The 19,312-nt window shown below is 50.4% G+C and overlaps 1 protein-coding gene and 2 long non-coding RNA genes across 8 annotated transcripts in view; 1 reads left to right on the forward strand and 2 right to left on the reverse strand.

Annotated features, from left to right (window-relative positions):
* LOC113604423 (uncharacterized) overlaps positions 1 to 6,952 on the reverse strand; it is a 65,849-nt gene extending 58,897 nt beyond the window's left edge. The window contains exons 1-2 of one of the 2 annotated variants that reach the window (XR_008293470.1): positions 6,494 to 6,952; positions 2,302 to 2,489 (exon numbers count right to left, since the gene is read on the reverse strand). This is a non-coding gene — a long non-coding RNA (uncharacterized LOC113604423). Of the gene's footprint in view, positions 1 to 2,301; positions 2,490 to 6,112; positions 6,219 to 6,493 lie in introns of those variants that run through there. The other variant, XR_008293471.1, reaches the window with a different exon arrangement.
* The window catches only part of CALB2 (calbindin 2), a 28,894-nt gene continuing 15,954 nt past the window's right edge, over positions 6,373 to 19,312 (forward strand). For both annotated transcript variants that reach the window (XM_015084985.3, XM_053210043.1), the window contains exons 1-2: positions 6,373 to 6,557; positions 18,576 to 18,652. In XM_015084985.3, coding sequence (XP_014940471.1) covers positions 6,464 to 6,557; positions 18,576 to 18,652 — 171 coding nt within the window. In that variant the 5' untranslated portion in view covers positions 6,373 to 6,463. The remainder of the gene's footprint in view (positions 6,558 to 18,575; positions 18,653 to 19,312) is intronic.
* Positions 8,187 to 19,312, reverse strand: part of LOC106986836 (uncharacterized) — a 45,587-nt gene continuing 34,461 nt past the window's right edge. Inside the window, exons 8-9 of one of the 4 annotated variants that reach the window (XR_008293463.1) lie at positions 14,716 to 14,893; positions 8,187 to 8,698 (exon numbers count right to left, since the gene is read on the reverse strand). This is a non-coding gene — a long non-coding RNA (uncharacterized LOC106986836). Of the gene's footprint in view, positions 8,699 to 14,715; positions 14,897 to 17,335; positions 17,532 to 19,312 lie in introns of those variants that run through there. The other 3 variants (XR_008293465.1, XR_008293462.1, XR_008293467.1) reach the window with 3 other exon arrangements.

Consider the following 19,312-nt stretch of genomic DNA (forward strand, 5'->3'; position numbering starts at 1 on the left):
ACGCATCCCGCTCTGTGTTTTACGTGTGGATTCATTGGTCAGAGTGTTTTTACTCAGTTTTACAGCAAACATGTCCCACTGCCTGTTTGAGTTTTCCACCTTGAGCACCCAATTAATGCCACCATGCCCCCACCTCTAAGAGAAAAATCCCCCTCCCTGTCCTGTCGCCGCTTCCTGCCCCCAGCTGGACAATGGGACAGCAACCTATGATCTGAACAGGCCAACAGAAAAAGATGGGCTAGACCAATCACATTCTTCTCTTGGGAATCTGTTATAGGGAAACAGAGAGGCTATCAGGAGAAATGGTAGCTATGACTCTTGAGGACAAATTGACGCTTGGGTGGCTACGACAGGCGAGGAGGAGGCAAGGTTGGGAAGATGCTTGGTGTGGAAGAGAAGAAACTGTCCAAATGGAGACAAAATCTATGAAAGAGTGGCCCTGCTACCCTAAGAAAACAAGAAAGAGAGAAGTCTCTGTTCTTAAAGTTTCCCCAAGTTCAGCTTCCATTAGAACAATTGCCCTCTTCTTGGATTAGGAGTTAGAAATTTTTGGTTGCAAATGAAACAAAATTCAAAATTCAACACAAACGGGCTTAAACATTAATGGGGGTATATCGATTCATACAACTGAGGAAGTCTAACAATACTTCAGACTCAGCCTGATCCAACAGTTCAAATGATGTCACATGGGACCCTGATGTGAAGAACAAAGGCAAAAGAAATGTTAAAAAAAAAAAAAAAAGAAAAGAAAAGAAAAGAAATGAAATCTCCTTACAACTTGTAACCCAGTGACAAACACTTGAGGCAGGCAGAGTGACCTTCCTCCAGGAACTCAACTACCTAAATGCGAATACTTTGCTGGAGGCAAAAAGCAACTGTAGCTTGACATTAGCCAGACCTCCAGGATCCTGTAAGTCTTCTTTAAAAACCCCTTTGGAAATTTCCTTTATGTCTATCATCCCCACGATATATGTTAGCAATCATCCTTCAAACGTATGGCCCACTGGTATACATCTGAAGGGTCTCATTACCCTTATCTTAACAGCAGCTAGCCCCTTAAGATCCTGGAAGCCTTGCTCCAAATTCCTTAGAGACTCATGCTACTCCTAAACCCCACTAACTAAAATATACATAATCAGCCACCCCTCACAATCCCAGTGCAACTTTCTGCACACAGGTCCTGTCGCCATGCTTTAATAAAACCACCTTTTTCGCACTGAAAAGGTCTCAAGAATTCTTTCTCGACCGTTCGCTCCCAGACCCCAACATCACATCAACCCAATTTCTAACAGTCTTTTTGCCCTGCCTTTTGCAATATGGGCTTCATCCTCAATCTCCACTCTATGCCCTTCCCCATCTTAGGCCACTCTAGATTCTTCACTCACGGTGTCAAGATGACTGAAGCAATTCCAGACCTCACTGCTTCACACCAAAACATCTGCAAGTGGAGAGGATATCCTTTCTGTAGCTCCTTCACAGTCTGAGATACAATCTCTCGTTGCCTATCCCTGAGCCAATCACTTTGGTCAGGAGAATTGCTACACTCATTGGATTAGATTTACCAGTTGCCTTCTACTTTCTCGTCTATAATAACATTTGAGTGCTTATCATGTCCCAGGCCCTACGTCACCCTTTACATGTGTTACTATGTTTAACACTCACAAAAGCCATACGAGTAATTTACCAGAATTATCCTCATTTTACCAGTGAGAAAATGAAAGCTCAGAGAGGGTAGACACCTGGCCCAGGATCACACAGCCATCACCTGGAAAAACTGCGGATTAGCAGCAGAACCAAAAAAAAAAAAAAAAAAAAAAAAAAAAAGCTGGAAGGGACCTATGGGATTCTGGAGCCGGAGGTCTCGGCCCCCATACCCTGCCAGTTGGGGGAGGGTGTCCCTCAACAGCCTCCAGCTCTTTTTATTCCACATCCTGTTGCCATTATGGTGACCCAAACCCCCTCGTCGGAGGGAAATGTTTTATCCATAGAATCTCAGGCTTCAGACCAAATTTACTCAAAAGTCCTGCTCCCACCTCTGGGTTCCTCCAGACTCTATTCTCCTCCACCTGATCTGTTTCCATGGAAACTGCTGGGCTCCTGCATCCCTTTTATCCTCCTTTCTGGGAAGCAAGGCCAGCTTTCCAGCGCTCAGGTAGCCAGGCCTAACCATTATAAAGACCAAAGAAGCAATATCTGGAAGAAATATTTCTAGGCAGAGGGAGGAACCATATCGGGCTTGTGGTTTTCTCTTTGATGTGCTCCTAACTAACACCAGGTGCTCTGAGGAGCTCAGCCAATTACCTGGGCCCAGTGGGTGCTGGCTGCGAGTCTGTCATCTGTTCCCCAGCATCTCAGCACCTCTCAGTCAGCAGGCCTCTCTCCCTTCGGAAAGTGATTCTGGGGTCTGAGTACAGGGCAAGTCAGGCAGGTCTTCTTGCCAATCCTTGGCATTAGGTTGCAGTACTCGGGGCACAGCTGGTGGGTTGGGGCTGCAAAAAAGGAGAATGTTACCAGATTTTCCCCTTCTGGAGAAGGGAGGAGCCAGCCATCACCTTGAACCCATGGGCATCCTGGAAACAGCGGACATGGCATCACTCCTTGCTGCAGGGAGGCACCCTGTGGCCAGGGTCTAGGAAGCACATTGCACACACTAGCCAGGGGCTTGGCACCTGGTCCCCAAGGACTCCGTATGCCCTGGAAACAGGAAACTGAAAGAGCCAGAGCTTTTCAGGGTCCCACCCTGGCTGGGTCTCGTTTGGGTGTTAATCTCTCCGAGCTTTGGTTTCCTTACCTTTAAAATGGGCCTAATTCTCGCACTGCACATCTGCTAGGCTAGTTGCAAGGCCCAAACCAAACAAGACATACCAAAACCCTCTATAAAAGCATCTAAAGTAGCAAAACCTCAGACATCTAAAATGAATTACAAGAGTCTCAACTCATTGAGATATAAGCATCATCACTGCTTTCAAACACGCTCCTCGAATCTCTCTTCCTCATCCCTCAGCGATTTCCTGTTCTGAGTTCATGGTTTTCTGCTCAAGTTCAGTTACATAAACGTGGTCCAGTCTAACCTAAAACTCCAGTCTTCTCCAATTCAAAGCTTCCCATCTGCCCCAATGCAGACTGGATGAGGGCTCTGGCTCCACCTGGGCTAAGCATGACGTGGCGAGGAGGGGGTGCTCTGAAACATCTCCTTGCCCGGAGAAGTTGGGGAGGAACTCTCCTCACCCATCTGGTCCCCGTGTGCTGGAACAGCTACTGCTGCTGGTGTCTGGGAGTCAGAGGGTCGAGCACAGTAGAAAGAAGCTTTTCCTAGAGCGGCCTTCAGCTCCGCCCTGACTTCCTTCAACACCAAGGACTAACCGGCAGGTATCTGGCTTCTGCTCCTTCCTTAAACTCCATGCACCTTTCTCAGGAGGCACAGCACCCTCCAAAGGCTGCACAAAACAGGAAAGGGGTGCAATCCTTCCAGGCACAGGACAGGACAGTGCGGGCCTTCAGACAACCCTGAGTCAAAAACGGCACCGCTTCTGTCTTCACGTGGGTCCCAGGCTCCAGAATTCTACTCTGGGACCAGCTGGGCATGCCAGCATCCTCTTACTGCAGATGTCCCCCCATGACCTGGAGAGGTCTTCTGAAGACCCCCCAAAACACTTGGCCCCAGAGGAGCCACAAATGCTGCACTGCCCAAAGGCTAAGGCTCCGCCCACAAGCCCCCCCATCCCACAGTCTTGTCTTCGAATAGCCCATGGCCTTGGGTGGAAGTGAAAGACAGGCTTAGCAAGTCCAGCAGACAGGAGGTGCTTGGATTCTGTGGGGTAACTTTACAAGTGGGGTACTTAGCCCCTTCTCAGAACAACAAGAAAAATTCCTCCCGACACCCTATGTTAATATAATAACTACCTTCTAATTAAGCACATACCACCACCAGGATTCTTGCTAGCTAATGCCTTGACTACATTATTTTTGGTCTTTACGCTTTGTGTGGCCAGTATCACTTTTATTACCTCTATTTTTCCTAAGGTTCAAAGAGGTTAAATGGCCTGCTCAAGGCCCTCAAAGTGGGTTTGACCCCACAGCTTTCTGACCCCAGAGCAGAGCTTATAAGTCCTAAACATGACTGCTCCTGCAGTACTTGGCTAGGGACAAAGGACAAAGGGACTTGCTTGGGTTTTACAGCCCTCTCTGTCTGAGATGGCCCAGGAATGGGCCTCTCAGAAAGACTCTAACCATGCATCTAAAATGAATGATGCAGGCTGTCCCAATGCAGAGCTGGAGGTCACCGGGGCCACACTACAGTCATACCCAGGACCTCCCCCATCAAACCAAAGTACCCCCCTCATAGCCAACCCCCATCTAAGCAGCTCTGAAAAGTACAAAGCAGGCGATCCACTCTCTCTTCCTCACCAGGAAAACCAAAGCAACAAGGAGGTACCAGGGATTAGTTCTCTGACCCCACACATCTGGGAAAGGGGAGGAGCAGGAGGTGAGACAGAGGAGCCCAAGTGACAGCATCAAAGCTGGAAGGGGCTGAGCCTGGCCCCTGTAGGGCTGTACAGCACAGTGAAGAGCTCCTGCTTAGCCTTCCCCTTGGCCTCCCTCTGGGGTTAGCCCCTTCAGGAGCCGTTCACTACTCCAGAAGATGGATGCTGGCCAAAGAATATCTTGCCAAGCTAATCACAGCTGATCTCTGGCTCCATGAAGGGCAGTGGGAACATCAAGTCATTTAAATCTCAGAGCAATTCTAAGAAGTAAATACTCACATTCCCATTTTGCAGAAGAGAAAATTTGAGACACAGATAGGTTACATAATTTGCCCAAGGTCACACAGCTTATTCTAGGATTCAAACCCTGGGCACCCAGATTCTAGAGTGTCTGCTCTTAACCACTGAACAATCCTGCCTCCCGGGGGCAGTACAAAAGAGACCCACGGGCTTTGGTGAATTTCTCAGCTCAGGACTCTCCTCTGGCACAAAGGCAAGGGGAATGCATACAGTCCTCAAAAGCTGGGTTTTTCTGATTCCTCTCTCCCAGTCTGCTCCTGCAAGAAACTCTGAACACATTTGCTCTGAGCAAAATCAAGTGGTGTGGGAACCTTCACTCTGTATTTCTCCTTCAGTCTCGCTCTAGGCTTGTCCCTCCCTCCAAGGGACAACCTTCCCCCTCGGTCTCCTCCTGGCTCCTCTGCCCCAGCGACCTCCTTTTGATTCTCACTTACCTCCTTCTCTTTCGCTCTCCCTTCGGAAGGCAGTTCAGCTAACACTCATTAGTACGTGTTAATGAGCATCAATCCATTTCTCAGTCGCTCAGCAGGAGAGGGGAGAAAGGAGGGACTAGCAGCTGCTCCAGGGGTAATGGGTGCACAGGCCTGGGGGCTCAGGAGCTCAGGCTACTGGAGAGAGTGGGGAGGGAGCCTAGTGCCCAGCTTGGGGAGTCCTGTCTGCTGTTCTCAGGACTCTGCCCTCAGCAGCTGCTTCTGTTTTCTCTGAGACCAGCACAGAACATTCCTAGGTCAGCAATGGATATTCTCTGCCCACTGGCCTAGGCAAATTCCCATCATGTCCTTAGGTGGGTGCGGTTAAGACCCGGCACCAGGAGGTAGTTCTGCCACTCCTTGAAGAACTGTCCAAAAGCCCCCAGAGCCTGTCCAGGAGGAGGCAGGTAACCAGGGCACAGAGGGACTTGGGGAGGGCAACAACCAAGACCCCAGGGGGACAATGGAAGCCCCTCCTCCACTCCATCTGGATCTTCCCTGGGTATCCCTGATTCCAGCCGCTCCCCCACCTCCAGAGCCTTGAAAATCCTTGGCTTCTCCCCAATATGGGCCCCATTTAGGGACCATGAGAGTGTGGGGAAAGAGCTGGGTTCAAATTCTAGCTCGGGCCCCTCTTTGCTGTGCAAGTCATGTAACAGTCATTTGAAGTCTCAAGTCCCCTCCTCAGAAAATTGGTCCCTGTTCTTCCTGTTGTGTAAGGGTCAGACGGGAGCAGGCATGAGAGACACCCAGTGAACCGTGAAGTGCAGATGCTATTTGTCAAGCTTACATTATTATTACTATTAGTGGTGCTGCGGCTACTACCCTTATTACTATTGCTACTGCTAGTAACAATACCTGGTAGCTGTACTGAAGAAGGTCAGAGAGAGGCAAGAGCAGCCTCTCCCCGCTCTTTGCACCGAAGGGCCCCTGCTTCCCTGGCCTGGCGGCGAGCGGTCTCAGCGCCCACGTGCGCGTCCCCGGCGCTCCCCGCGCCGCGCGCCCACTGGCCGAACCGCTGCGCGGCCGCCGCCCGCCGAGACCCGGGCTGATTCTCTGAGCGCGCGCGCCCCCTGCTGGCGGCCGGGCGCGGGCGCAGCCTCCGGACTGTATATAAAGGCAGCGTGGCGCGCAGGACCTGGCCGAGTGCGGGAGCGGAGCCGGGCGCAGGGACAGCGCTGTGCGCCTGAGGTCTCCGAGCCGCTCGCCATGGCTAGCCCGCAGCAGCAGCCCCCTTACCTGCACCTGGCCGAGCTGACGGCGTCCCAGTTCCTGGAAATCTGGAAGCACTTTGACGCAGACGGTCAGTAGATCTCTCAACTTCTGTGTCCATTGGCCCCCAGGGAGCCTGCGGTGGAGGGGAAGGGGACTTTGCTGATGCGGGCAGGTGTACGTTGGTCCCTGGGGGTGTTTGGGCAGCAAAACCTGCTGAGGTCGGGGTCTGGAGTTTGGGAAACACCTGGCTGCTCTGGTGACAACTGTCAGCAACTTTTCTTCCCTAACACAGACGGCAGAGAGCCCACCAGCTTCTGCAGCCTCATTCTGGGCAAGTTGGAGCTTTCCCAGGGAGGAGGCCTGGGCCAGCAAGGCTCCCCATGATTCCCCCTGCCATCTTACCTTCCCCGCCTTTCTCTTCAAGGTAATGGCCTGCCTTCAGCTGCTGCAGCCACAGGTCTCAAAAAGCCCACTCGTTTCTTTCTTGAGGTTCCCCTTTTGTTTAATACTAGGTTATCCCCCACCTACCCCCCCCCCCCCGTCACTGTCCTGGAGGCTGAGGTGAGCTGGGGGATACCGAAGGGAAACCCCTGGCCTCCCCAGAGTGATTGGCTGGGAGCGGGAGTGGAGAGTGACATCGGGGCCCTGAACACCCCTTGGGCTTCCTTTGCCCATTTCCCATCCTCCCTGGGCAGATGGGTCCCATACACAGCAGCAGTAGGTGTGGTGGGGGCAGGGGTGAGGTACAAACCTGACATTCCCTCATGGTGATAATCCTGGGTGCTTTGGGTGACACCATCTCTGGGTGGGGGAGGCACAATCTTAAATGCAAATGAGACATCGACTTACCCAGAAATCGAGGGCTGGACTGAATGACCTTTGGAGGTGGCTCTCAGTGCTGGCATTCTAAGAGTCTATGAATGGTCTGACTCCGGCATAAAGTGAGGCCCCCCTTCAGGAGCTTCTGATATCACTAGAAATGTTTTCTCCACCACTCCAAAAAAAAATTAAGTGATCTGATTCCCTTCTCTGAATTCCCGGCTGGGGTTGGCATCCAAAATGTTCTGGCATCTCAGACCATTGGCAGGGTGGTGGCTCAGGGTGTTTATCCTGGGATTGACAGTGAGGGGGATGGGAACCAGAGAGAGGATCAGTCCCTGGTTCACTTAATTCTTCCCTCCTCCTTTCCTCACCTCCCTAGAGCATGAAAATGACAAAACAGAGGCCCTCCGCCCAGAGCCCTTGGAGAGGCAAAGGTTAATGTCCAGGGATGCTCATTAGTAAAGTTTTGTTTTCTTGGAGCCAAGCAAAGGACTGGGTGAGCAATACCTGGGCTAGGACAGTGATCTGCCTGTGAATTACTGAAGGAGGTGGGTAGACTGTTACATCTGTAAAATGGGGCTAAGGAGGGGTTGTACTTCCAATCCCCAGCTTGTGCCATAAAACTCCCTTGGTGAAAAGGGCTGTAAGGTGCAGCCTCTTAGTATTCCAGATGACGTGCACCTTCCCTAAGGATGCTTCTGCCAGTTTATCTGCACCAGAGACTTTCAGGATTCAAGGAAAGTTACCAAGTGGCCAAGGTTACACCACCGGCCTCCTGCCAGATGAGTCAGCTATAATAAACAGAGGACTCCATAGATCTACTTCCCCCCTATGCTCGGGGGGACAGCCAATAGCACTCCCAATAATCAGGCGAATCCTTACATTTATCTGAGACCTCGTACTGTTCAATATACAATCACACCTTCTTGAGTCCCACACTGTGAGGCTGCTGGGCAGGTCGTGGTTCTCCTTGTGCAGACAAGGAACCAGACACAATGGGTGAGTTCTCTGAGGTTGTATAGCAAGGTAGTAGTGGGGCTGGTTCCTGGCCAGTGTTTATGCCCTACTTTTTGGACATGCGTTTGGGTTGGAAGAGGGGTTTTTCCATGATGATAGGTACAAGCTGCCCTCTCATTTGCCCACAGAAGAGCCTCCACAATCCGCAGGCTTGGAGGTGATGGACAGTTCCTTTAATCTCAGAAATGGGTCCTTGTCTGGGCTGGAGCATAGCTAAGGTAGCACTGGACACAATAGTCTTGAAAGGCCCCCAAAGCCACTGTGCCTCTGGCTGTCTCCTCCGAAATGAAAGGGGAGCTAAATGCTTGCTTCTTGGTTCCTTGTCCACCAGACACCCCGTTGCCCTCTCTGGTCATGGCCTCAGGGAATTCCCAAGAAAGGGCTGCAGACCTAACAGAGAAAGAAGACAAAAGGGCTTAAAATGCCAGAGATGGCTCAGAGGTGCTTTAGAAAAATGAGGATACGGTCAAGTTAGCATTCTACTAAAGAACCCAGAATTATTAGGCTGTGGACTGACTTGCTCCATACCTTCCTTACCCTACCTGTCCCACATACCCAAAGGCTACTGGGGAGACCCCAGTAGCTCCCTGCACTATCTGCTCCCCCACCACCACCCCGCTTACTAACTCTGGCTTCTATTTTCATCTGGGGGTTTCTTCCTGATACAGATTCCCCTGCCACTCACAAACTTAAAGAGCTCTGGCAGGACTCTCTTTTGCAGCTCACAGGTCCCTGGAGCCCAGTTAGGCACAGCCACCAGGGGCAGGGAGCCACTGCCCCACTCCTCCTGGACCCCCTAGGAAACAAAGACAAGGAGATCCTAGGAGAAGCTGAATGCCAAAGAGAGTGGAGATGGCGTGGGGGGGCTCTGACCCTAACTCAGCCTATTCCTAACCAGGAGAAAGAGTCATCCTGGTGACGTTGCCCTAAGAGTTAGAGTCTTTTCAAAATCATCGTCAGTCTCATGGTGGAGGAAGGAAGGAGTGGTGGCGGGGGGCGGGGGCCAGGAATCCTGTACCATCCCTGAACCCTTCCTCCTCAGTCACCCAAGTTCACGCATTTGGGGGAGATTCAGATGTCATCTCTCAAAGGCAGAGGTAGGAAAGACAGTAGCCAAGCACACCGTAAGGCCCACGTGCCACTTCCATGCTCTGAGTGACCCTTCCATGGCCCTGTATATCTGACTCCACTTCCCTGTTGTTACCTGCTCACTTCTTTGTCAGGAATATCCTCACTCTGCAAGATCCAAGCAGCTGAGTGGTTCTGATCAGATGGGCCACCAGCCTCCTGTTCTGCCAGTGGGAATTTCCATGGAGAACCAAGGTGTGGCCCTAAAGGGAAACACCTTAGCTTTCAGAAGCAACTGAAATCATAGGGATAAGATGGATTCTCTCCCAGAGGCCAGCAGACATCTCAGATCCAAGTAGAGAATCCCACTCACCCTAGGAATCTATCTGACTTAGGTACACTTGTACCTATGCAAAAAGTGGTATGAGAAGGAGTCTCTTACTGAGTTCTTTGGAATACTGAAAATTTGAGGGGGAATGTGCTTCATTAGTGAGGAGAAAAATGAATTGCGCCAGTCTTTAGAGCAGAATATTATACAACCAAGCAGAGTGAGGTGGGTCTTTTGTACTGCTGTGGGAAAATGTCCAAGATGTACTATTAAGATTTTTTTTTTATGGGGCACCTGGGTGGCTCAGTTGGTAAGGCGTCCAACTTCGATTCAGATCATGATCTCATGGTGTGTGAGTTCGAGCCCCATGTCAGGCTGTGTGCTGACAGCTCAAAGCCTGGAGCCTGCTTCAGATTCTGTGTCTCCCTCTCTCTCTGCTCTTCCCCCACTCTCTCTCTCTCTCTCTCTCACACACACACACACACAAATAAACATTTTAAACATGTAAAAAGAAAGATTTTTTAAATGGTAGCTGGATGATTATAGTATGACCCCATTTTCATTATTCATGAGGCAAATTGCTGAAAGATACTTGACAGAATATAACATAGACAATAGAGAACAGTGGTTCTCTCTACAGACTGGCTGAGATAAAATTAAAAGGCATTTGCTTTTACTAAGTTAATTTCTGTCATGTTTGAAAACTGTATAAGAGCTTTTGTTTCTTGCGTTCATCTGCCAAACAGTAAAGATATAAAAAGTTATTTGTCTCCAGTTGTGGGAATCTGCCCAGACTCTTCTGGGCATTCGTCTGCCTCCAGATGGCCCTGGTGACATGGGGTGGTTCTCAAAGCCTCTTGCAGAGTGGAAGCTGTGTTCCCTATCTGTGTGGGCCTGCAGACCTTTGAAAATTAGGGAGAGGGAGGCCCTGCCCTTTCTTCCCTGCTCTGCCCTCCTACACCCAATGGAAGTGACAGAAACATCCCTAAAACACACGCACCGCGAACACCCTCCAACCCGAGCGCCCAAACAGGCTCTGCCAGAGTGCGGGTCACTGCTAAGTTTGTGACCTGCAGGGAGCTAAGCCATAGGGCCTCACCCAGGTGGAGAGAGAGGACTGGGCCACTCGCACTGAAATACTAAATGAAGGCCCCTGGAACAGTGAAAAAAGATACTTTTTTTTCCCAAACAGGGTTACAGAATATCCGGTATATATTATTTACACAAATACTACAACATTTACAATGCACTATAACTGTGCTATTCATGAGGTGACTATAGGACTCATAAAAACGACCACTTCTTGGCACAAAAAAGTCAGAGGCATCTGGTGCAGGGAGCCAAGTTCAGAGTTATCTGAGGGAGGCTTTCTTTTACCTGTCAAACGAATCTCTGTCAGGTCCATGTGTCCATCTGGGAGAGCAGAGCATAGATTTGGGGTTTGTGATGGCAGGATGTGGGGTTCTTTGGAAGTAGCCTCCTGTCCCATCCAGAGTAAGCCCTAGGAATCAGTCCCCCGCTCTGCTTCACCCCTAAACCCCCAAATGCTTTGCTAACAGTGCCCTTTGGTATGGAGTGTTCACGGCGTGCTGGCGGCCCTGCGCTGGTGGCCTCCATGTGTGCCCCAGGCCCAGCAGCCTGCCTCCAGGGGGTGATTGCACCAGCCAGGGAGGCACTGGGGCTCCCCAGGGAGGCAGCCCTGAGACCCATTTTGACAAACAAAACACTTGAGCCCGCCTCGCCAGGGCAGCCACCAGCCCAGGGAGCCTCCGTCCCTGCCCGCTCACCCTGTTTATTCCCCTCTAGACTCCAGTGGCTGCACTCGCTGAGCCCCTGAGGGAGGTTTCCAGGGCTAAGAAGACCCCTCCGGGAAATCTCTTCTAACACCTGGGGAGCCAGAATTACTAGAGCAGGCGCGAGGCTCTTCAAAAACAGTGCCTCTCCCCTGGTGGCTTTCCTGGCCAATGGCACCCCATGCCCTCCTTTGCCCAGCCAGGCCCATCTGGGGCCTCTGGCCTCGGCCCTCCCCTGCTCCTCCCTGGCTCTCTACTGTCCTCCCTCCTCTCTCGCCCATCTGCCCATCCTTCTGGCCTCCCCCATGCCTGGGAATCGGCCCAGCGTTAGGCTGCCAGATGTCCACAGGTTCAGGGGACCCAGCCCAGCCCCAGAACCACTGTTCCAAAAGTGGCGCATCCCAGAAACAGATTCAAAGTCGTGTCTGAACATTCATCCAGTAGCTGTTTGCACTGTGTTTTTTCACCCCTAGAAGTCACTGAGGTGACTGACAGAGAAGCCAAGACAAATGCAGGTTTGGACAGAGGTTGTCCCTGGGATGAATAGGACACCAGGCTGTAGGCTGTGACTCATCCCTTTCCCTCTCTCTAGCATCCTTACCTGTCTGCTTACCTGGCCGAGTCCTGAAGACCAACCAGCAGGGGTGGGGAGTAGGACCCTCTTTGTAAATGGTTCACACCACGAAAAGTAATATTAGTATCAGGGCAGGATCTCAGGAAGCCAATTTCTAGCCCCAAAGGGTGGTGTTTGACTGTCTCAAAGGGTGCTTAGGCTGGGAGGTACAGGGCTATTTGCCTTGCCATAAATTTGAACCCCAGACAAACAACCAAGTGGCTTGGCCTCATGAACACTTTCTTAACGAGGAGTCTGAAACTTCGTAACTCCTGTCCTCAATTTCTCTAACCTGTGCATCACAGAGAGACACAGACTGCTCCCACGTCTAGGCCAGTAGTTCTCAAACTTGAGTGTGTAGGAGGGCTTGTTAAAACACAGATGTCTGGACCTCACTCCGAATGCTTCTGCCTCAGTGGGTCTTGGATAGTGCCTGGGATTCTGCATTTCTAACAAGCTCCCAGGCAATTCCAATGCTACTGTTCCACAGACCACAATTTGAACAGCAGGCCCTTATACTCCAGACCTACTAAATTGGACTCTCCATTTTAATAAGATCCCCAGGTAATTCTTGCACACCTTAACATTTGAGACTCACTGCTCTAAAGCAGTCCTTAACCCTGACTGCACGTTCAGATCACGGAGAGAGCTTTGAAAACATGCCCACAAGAAGTCCCCATCCCGTCAATTAAATCAGAAGCTTGGGGCGGGGGGGGGGGGGGGGGGGGGAGGGGGGGGCGGGGAGGGAAGAATCAGGCAATGGTGTTGTTTTAAAAGCTTCCCAGGTGACTCTAGTACGTCGCCTGGGCTGAGAACCAATGCTCTAAACTCTGAGCTGAAGAGTTTACAGCCATGGACTGGTTCAGAAGTCAGAGTATAAAAATGATGCTTTCCATTTGTATGAGATTTTACATTTTCCAGAATGCTCTCACAACATTACCTTGTGTGGCTCTCACAACAGCTCTATAAAGTAGAAAGGGCATACATAGTTATACCAATTTTAGAGATCAAGAAATTGAGGCTCGGAGCCACAGAGCTGGTGGCTGTTACCTCTTACTCCAATTTCCCTTGCCTGTTCAGGTCTTAGAAAATCCGGATGTACACACAAGTCTCAGTGAGAAACAAGTCGGCCTCTTTCCAGCATGGGGCAGAGCAACCTTTGGTCAAGGCTTTCCAGTGTCTGTGATCAGCTTAATTGTAAAACAGTTTTGTCTCACTTTAAATTTGGGGAAATTGAGGTTAGGCATCCGACTTCAGTTCAGGTCATGATCTCACAGTTCGGGAGTTCAAGCCCCACGTCGAGCTCTGTGCTGACAGCTCAGAGCCTGGAGCCTGCTTCAGATTCTGTGTCTCCCTCTCTCTCTGCCCTTCCTCTGCTCGTGCTCTCTCTCTCTCTCTCAGATATAAACATTAAAAATAAATAAATAAATAAATAAATAAATAAATAAATAAATTTGGGGAAATTGAGGCATGATGGTGAAGAATGGTAGCACAAGTACAATAAGGAAAGAGGCAGTGTCCCTGACTCCCACCCAGCCCCTTCCTAACATTCACGGGAAGTGGTTTGATAGGAAGGTGAGGAGTAGCGGTTGCTATGGTAACCACATTCTTGTCAATGCCCATCCACATGAGATTTTTGAGATTTTTGTGGTGGCCAGTCACCCCATGCCCTGATAAGAGGGTCATAGAAAAAGCAATGCATTTGTCTAGTGCTAAAGTCCTCCCTGGAAGGATGTTGGCCAGCCCATCCTCCATACCAGACAGACAGTAGCTGCCGCCTGGGTGATGGACAGAGGCGGCTCTGAGGGAGACCAAGTAGCAAAGGCCTTTCCCCCCAAAAATGGGGGATGCTCCTTCCAGGCCCACAGCCCCTGCCTCCCTATCCCATCTCTGCTCTTCTCCCTCCACCTTCAGCTGGTAGATCCTGGCCATTCTTGTTTGGCTGCCTCACCCCACTAGACTATTAAATGCTCCCTGGGAACGAGCCCACATCTAGAATTATCTACAGCTCCCTGAGCACCGGGCACAAAGTTGAACTGTTGTTTACCTCAGACAATATATGTTTGTTGAATTGAGGCACCTTTGGTCCCTTTGCTGGGGGCACAGAGAGGAAGTGGTGGTGGGATATTCAGCAGGGTGAGAGGGGCTTGCAGCCTCTGGGACCGTCCTGCTGCCCACGCCGTGCAAGGTGGATCCAGGGAGGGGACTGGTTTCTACCGTGGCACTATCCTGGCTCCTCTCCGTGTCCGATTTTACGCCTCCCTTTGTCCTCCCTGCCCAGTAGCTGGGGCTTCTCAGAGAGGCCTTCCCTGCCCACCCTATCAAGCAGCCCTGGCAGGTCCATCTCTGTTCTGTTGCCTCATCATTCCTTCCCCTTGCTGTCCATCTGCCCCTCCCTTATCCCCACCCAGTTAGAACATAAGCCCCATCACAGCAGACCTTGTCTACCTCACTTTTACATCCCTGGTGCCTAGCATACAGCAGGCACAAAGTGGATGCTCAATAAATGTTGAGTGAATGAATGAATGAGTAAAGCCTAGATCAGGAATTAGGATACTCCAATTCTGGTCCTGCCTTGCTGTGTGTTCCTGAACAGATTGCTTACCTTCTCTGTGCCTCAAGTTTCTTTGTCACAAGAAGAGGATTCTGTTCTGCCCTGTTGTGATCCTGTGTGTCTGAAAGGATTGTGACAGCTTGGAAGACTGGAGCTAGATCTTGTACATCGTCATACCCCCACATGGTAACCTACACAGGGCCTTACACATAGTGAGGCTTCAAATGATCTGCTGAAGCAAAGAGAGAAGCAGATGTGCTTTGATCAATTAAAAGTGTTGTATCTGTAAGGAGTAACTGATATTCACAAGTGTCCGTCCTCTCCTGCTGGTTTAGGCGCTGGCTGATTATCTGGTTCTTAAGGTTGTTAACCCACCTTAAAACTTTCCTAGAACAAGAATAAACACAAATACATGTATGCTTTGTAAATTTCAGAGAAACCCCAAGGAAAAGGTGGGTCCCACAGGTCTGCACCTTGATGTTTTTCTTCTTCCCGTTCAGATTGCTCAGTGGGACATGGCTCAGTGCTGGCCTCACGTGCTTCGGCCTCCCTCTGCACCCCAAACTTTACTAGCCAAAGCAAGCAGCCCAAAGCCAAGGTGTTCCCCAGCCTAGGCAGCCAGCAGAAACACCGCCATGGTGGTAACGACCACTGGTATCTCGGAGGCTCATTGTGGGCCAACACATTCTGTGTGTTATTATCCCGTGGGTCTTCACTGCCAACCGTGTGAGGAAGGCACCCTCATTAGCCCCGTTTTATAGGTGAGGAAACTGAGGTTCGGAGAGGCAACACCCCAGAGTGAACCGGTGAGTGGTAGAGGCAGGAAGAGAACTGGGTGTGGGTGCCTCCACGAGAAGTGCGAATGACTGCCCCCACCCCTGCCCCACCCCTCCACGGCAGGTTCGGGAGCCAGCGGAGAAATGACAGTGCGTTGTGCCACCATGCAAAGCAGGAGCAATGGTGGTGAGGGGTGCTGTTCAGAGCTCAGTGGCAGCTGCTCCTTCGAATCCATTCTCCTGCATCTGGGGCTGACCCCTCCAAGTCTGCGTCCACCTCCTCCTAATACACTCACAAAACAGACTCACACTCCCTCCTTCATGCGTCTGTCCCATCCCGCCTCGAGGCCCACCTCTGGGGCCTCTGCTGGTTTGAACCCCTATACGTGCTCACAGTGCCGGCTCTGAGCCCCAGTCCAACCCAGCCCCAGGCTTCTGGAAGCTGTGCCTGGGCCCAGAATTCATCTCAGCTTTCTGCCTCAGAAATGGGAGAATAGCCAGACCACTGCAAGGAGTACCGAGGAAGAGAAAAATTGCTTGTTCCTTCAACTCAGAGTTCTCATCAACTAGACTGCCTTCTTGCCCAGAAAGCCCTTGGACCTTCCCTCATTCCCCCTCTCCAGCTGGCCTCACAAGCCATTAGACACGCACACTCATGAGATTCCAACTCTCCCAAGAACGATGACCACTGTATGCTCTGTGAAAAAAGGAAATTCAGGTCTTCCTTCCCCACACCCTAATTACAATCACATCTCCCCACCCCAGACAAAAGTACATCATTTATCTCCCCCCTGTTCTCTGCATGCAATGTTTATTGTGGCATCTTCTCCACTAGAGGGCTCCTCTCTGGTTATTTACTGGGAATGGAAATTCTCAGGGGATGGGGGGAGGGGGGGAAGTGAAGGGGGAGAAAGACCCTCCCCACACACACCCCATCCCCAAAGGCCAGGATAAATACTCCTTTTTTTATGTTCTTTGTGCTGTTCGTAATTCCAATGCCCTTGAAGAAAAGCTACCAGTTGACTATTCTCTATAAGAACTGTGCTCAATTGTTTTAGATCAGATTTGAAACCTGACTTTAGGCCAGTGGTTTCCAAACATGACTGCACATGGAAATCACCTGGGAAGCTTTCTTCAGAAAAAATCATGATGCCTAGTTCATACCCCAAACCAATGACATCAGCATGTCTGAGGGTAGGAGCCAGATGTCCATGTATTTTTTTTTAAATCCCAGGAGAGTCCAGTTTGCAGGAGTGTGGGGAGCAGTGCCCTAGACCTGTCTGATTTCCCAGCCACAAATGCCTCCTCTCAATCACAGCAGAGACTAATGACCTTGGCCATGGACTCAGCTAACCCGGTCTCTGGGCTATCTGGATTCAAGACTTGAGAGCCTAAAGGGTCTCTCGCCTGTCCTGATCTTAAAAGTCAGGCCCTGACCTTGGGGCCCGGTCCTGATAATTGCAGTTTTCACCCAGATTCTTATACACAGGTTCTAGTAATTGAACTCAAACAACAGCAGCATTTACCGTCCACTCAACGGGTTGGATGATGGGCTTTACATACAAAATCCCATTTAATTGTAATTACTCATTTTGCACATGAGGCAGGTGAAATGCCTTTCCACAGTCCTGCAGGTAATAAGTGCAGAACAGGGCTTTACTCTGTGCTCACAGACCTCAGGGCCTCTGCTCATTGCCTTGCAGTGGGTTGTCTCCCCTACACGTAATCCCGGTGACCAAGGTGCCCCCAGCCCAAAGGACAGATGTCCTGCCTTTCTCCTCCCACTTTTCCTCTCTGTGTTAGTTTCCTGAAGCTGCTGTAACAAAGTACCACAAACTGGGTGGCTTAAAACAACAGAATTTTTTTTCCCCTTACAGTTCCAGAGGCTGGAAGTCCAAAATTAAGGTGTTGGCAGGATGGCTTCCTTCCAGAGGCTCTAAGGGACCGTCCTTCCGTGTCTGTCTCCTAGCTCTTGGTGGTCACCAGCAATCCATGGCATTCCTTAGCCTGGAGATACATCACTCCAGTCTTTGTCTCTGTCTTTACGTAGTCTTCTTCCCTGTGTGTCTCTTTGTGTCTTCACATGGCCTCCTATAAGGACACCAGTCATTGGATTAGGGCCTACCCTAATCTAGTATGACCTCATCTTAATTGGACATGGATTGGGGGGGAGGGGAGAACACTTTTTTTTTAATGTTTATTTACTTTTGAGAGAGAGAAAGAGAGACAGACGCAGGGGAGGGGCAGAGAGAGAGGGAGACACAGAATCTGAAGCAGGCTCCATGCTCTCAGAGCCTGACATGGGGCTCGAACTCACAAACCATGAGATCACGACCTGAGCTCAAGTCAGATGCTTAACTGACTGACCCACCCAGGCGCCCCAGGGAGAACACTTTTTTTTGAGGGGGGTGGTACAAGTGAGCAAGGATCGGAGAGAGAGAGGCTCAAGAGAGAATCCCCCAAGGTACAGAGAGAGACAGAGACAGAGGGAGAAAGAGAAGCAAGGCTCAACCAAAGTGGGACTTGTGTTTTACCTGAAGTGGGGCTCATGCTCACCCGATGCAGGGCTCCAGCTCACCCAAAGCAGGACTTGAATTCACAAACTGCGAGATCATGACCTGAGCCGAGGTCAGATGCTTAACTAACTGAGCCCCCCAGGCACCCAGTGTGGAAACATTCTTCAACTCAGTACATCCTCCTACTCCAGAGACCCAAATTCTGCCTCGGACCTCACTCACCCTTGTGACCAGGGCCTACCACCTGCTGACAAACCCAGATGCTGATACCTTTTGTCCCCTGTTGGATTCTAGCTCCTGCTGCTTGCCCAGCCAGTTACGGACAGTTCCCAGCTCTGCTCACTTCTACCGGCTTGGCCCAGATGCTGGTCCCTCCCAGTGTTCTCCGACTACTGAATGTACACCCCCAAAGATACACAGCTATTAATCTTGCAGCTGTATCAGTTGCAAACACCCTGAGAGCAGGACCCACATCCCTAACACTACACAGTCCAGACACCTGCTTGTTGACCAGTGAGAAGTTCTCCACGAAGCCCCTCACTTCCCCATCACCCCCACCCCCATGAGTCTCACTATTTAGCTCTGAGGTCAATTGATTTGTTCTTTGCTTTCTTCACAGGAAATGGGTATATTGAAGGTAAAGAGCTAGAAAACTTTTTCCAAGAGCTGGAGAAGGCAAGAAAAGGCTCTGGAATGGTAAGACCAGTACTCTGTCCCATTGTTTGATTTTTCTATCATCTAGCCCATGGCTTTGAGCATTGTCTGTCCCAAGTTCTGTATCTCTTAAGCCGGCCTGACATCTCTGGTTTTGACCTTCCAAGTTTTTCTTTTATTTGTAAGGATTTTTTTTTTTAACTGGAATCATCCCTTGAAAAGAAGCCTTGCTTCAATATCTTTGGGTGTCTAGGATTGAGGGGTGTTCATGAATGGATACTAGCGGTTAATGAATCCCCTCAAAAAACTGCAAAGCTTTGTGTCTGTGTATGCGTATATAAAAACTTTATTTTCCCCTAAGGAATAGTCCAGAGTCTAAGATTCTCAGAGGGATCGTGACTCAAGATTGGATGCCTGGGGGGTTTCGAGTGTCTTTATTCTAGACCAGAGTTTCTCAGCCTCAGTACTATTGACAGGGCTGGGTAATTCTTTGTTGGGAGGGTGGGGTTGTCCTGTGCATTGTAGGATATTTAGAAGTATCACTGTCTCTCCCTGTGAGGTGCCACTAGCATCGCCTCCAAGTTGTGACAATCAAAATTGCCTTCAGACATTATCAAATGTCCCTGCGGGGGGCACAGAATAATCCCCACTAGAGAACCACTGTTCTAGACCAGTCTAGAATCCTCAGCAAGGATCTAGGGG

Source organism: Acinonyx jubatus, chromosome E2 (genome assembly GCF_027475565.1).
Source record: "Acinonyx jubatus isolate Ajub_Pintada_27869175 chromosome E2, VMU_Ajub_asm_v1.0, whole genome shotgun sequence".
In the NCBI taxonomy this organism is placed as follows: domain Eukaryota; kingdom Metazoa; phylum Chordata; class Mammalia; order Carnivora; family Felidae; genus Acinonyx; species Acinonyx jubatus.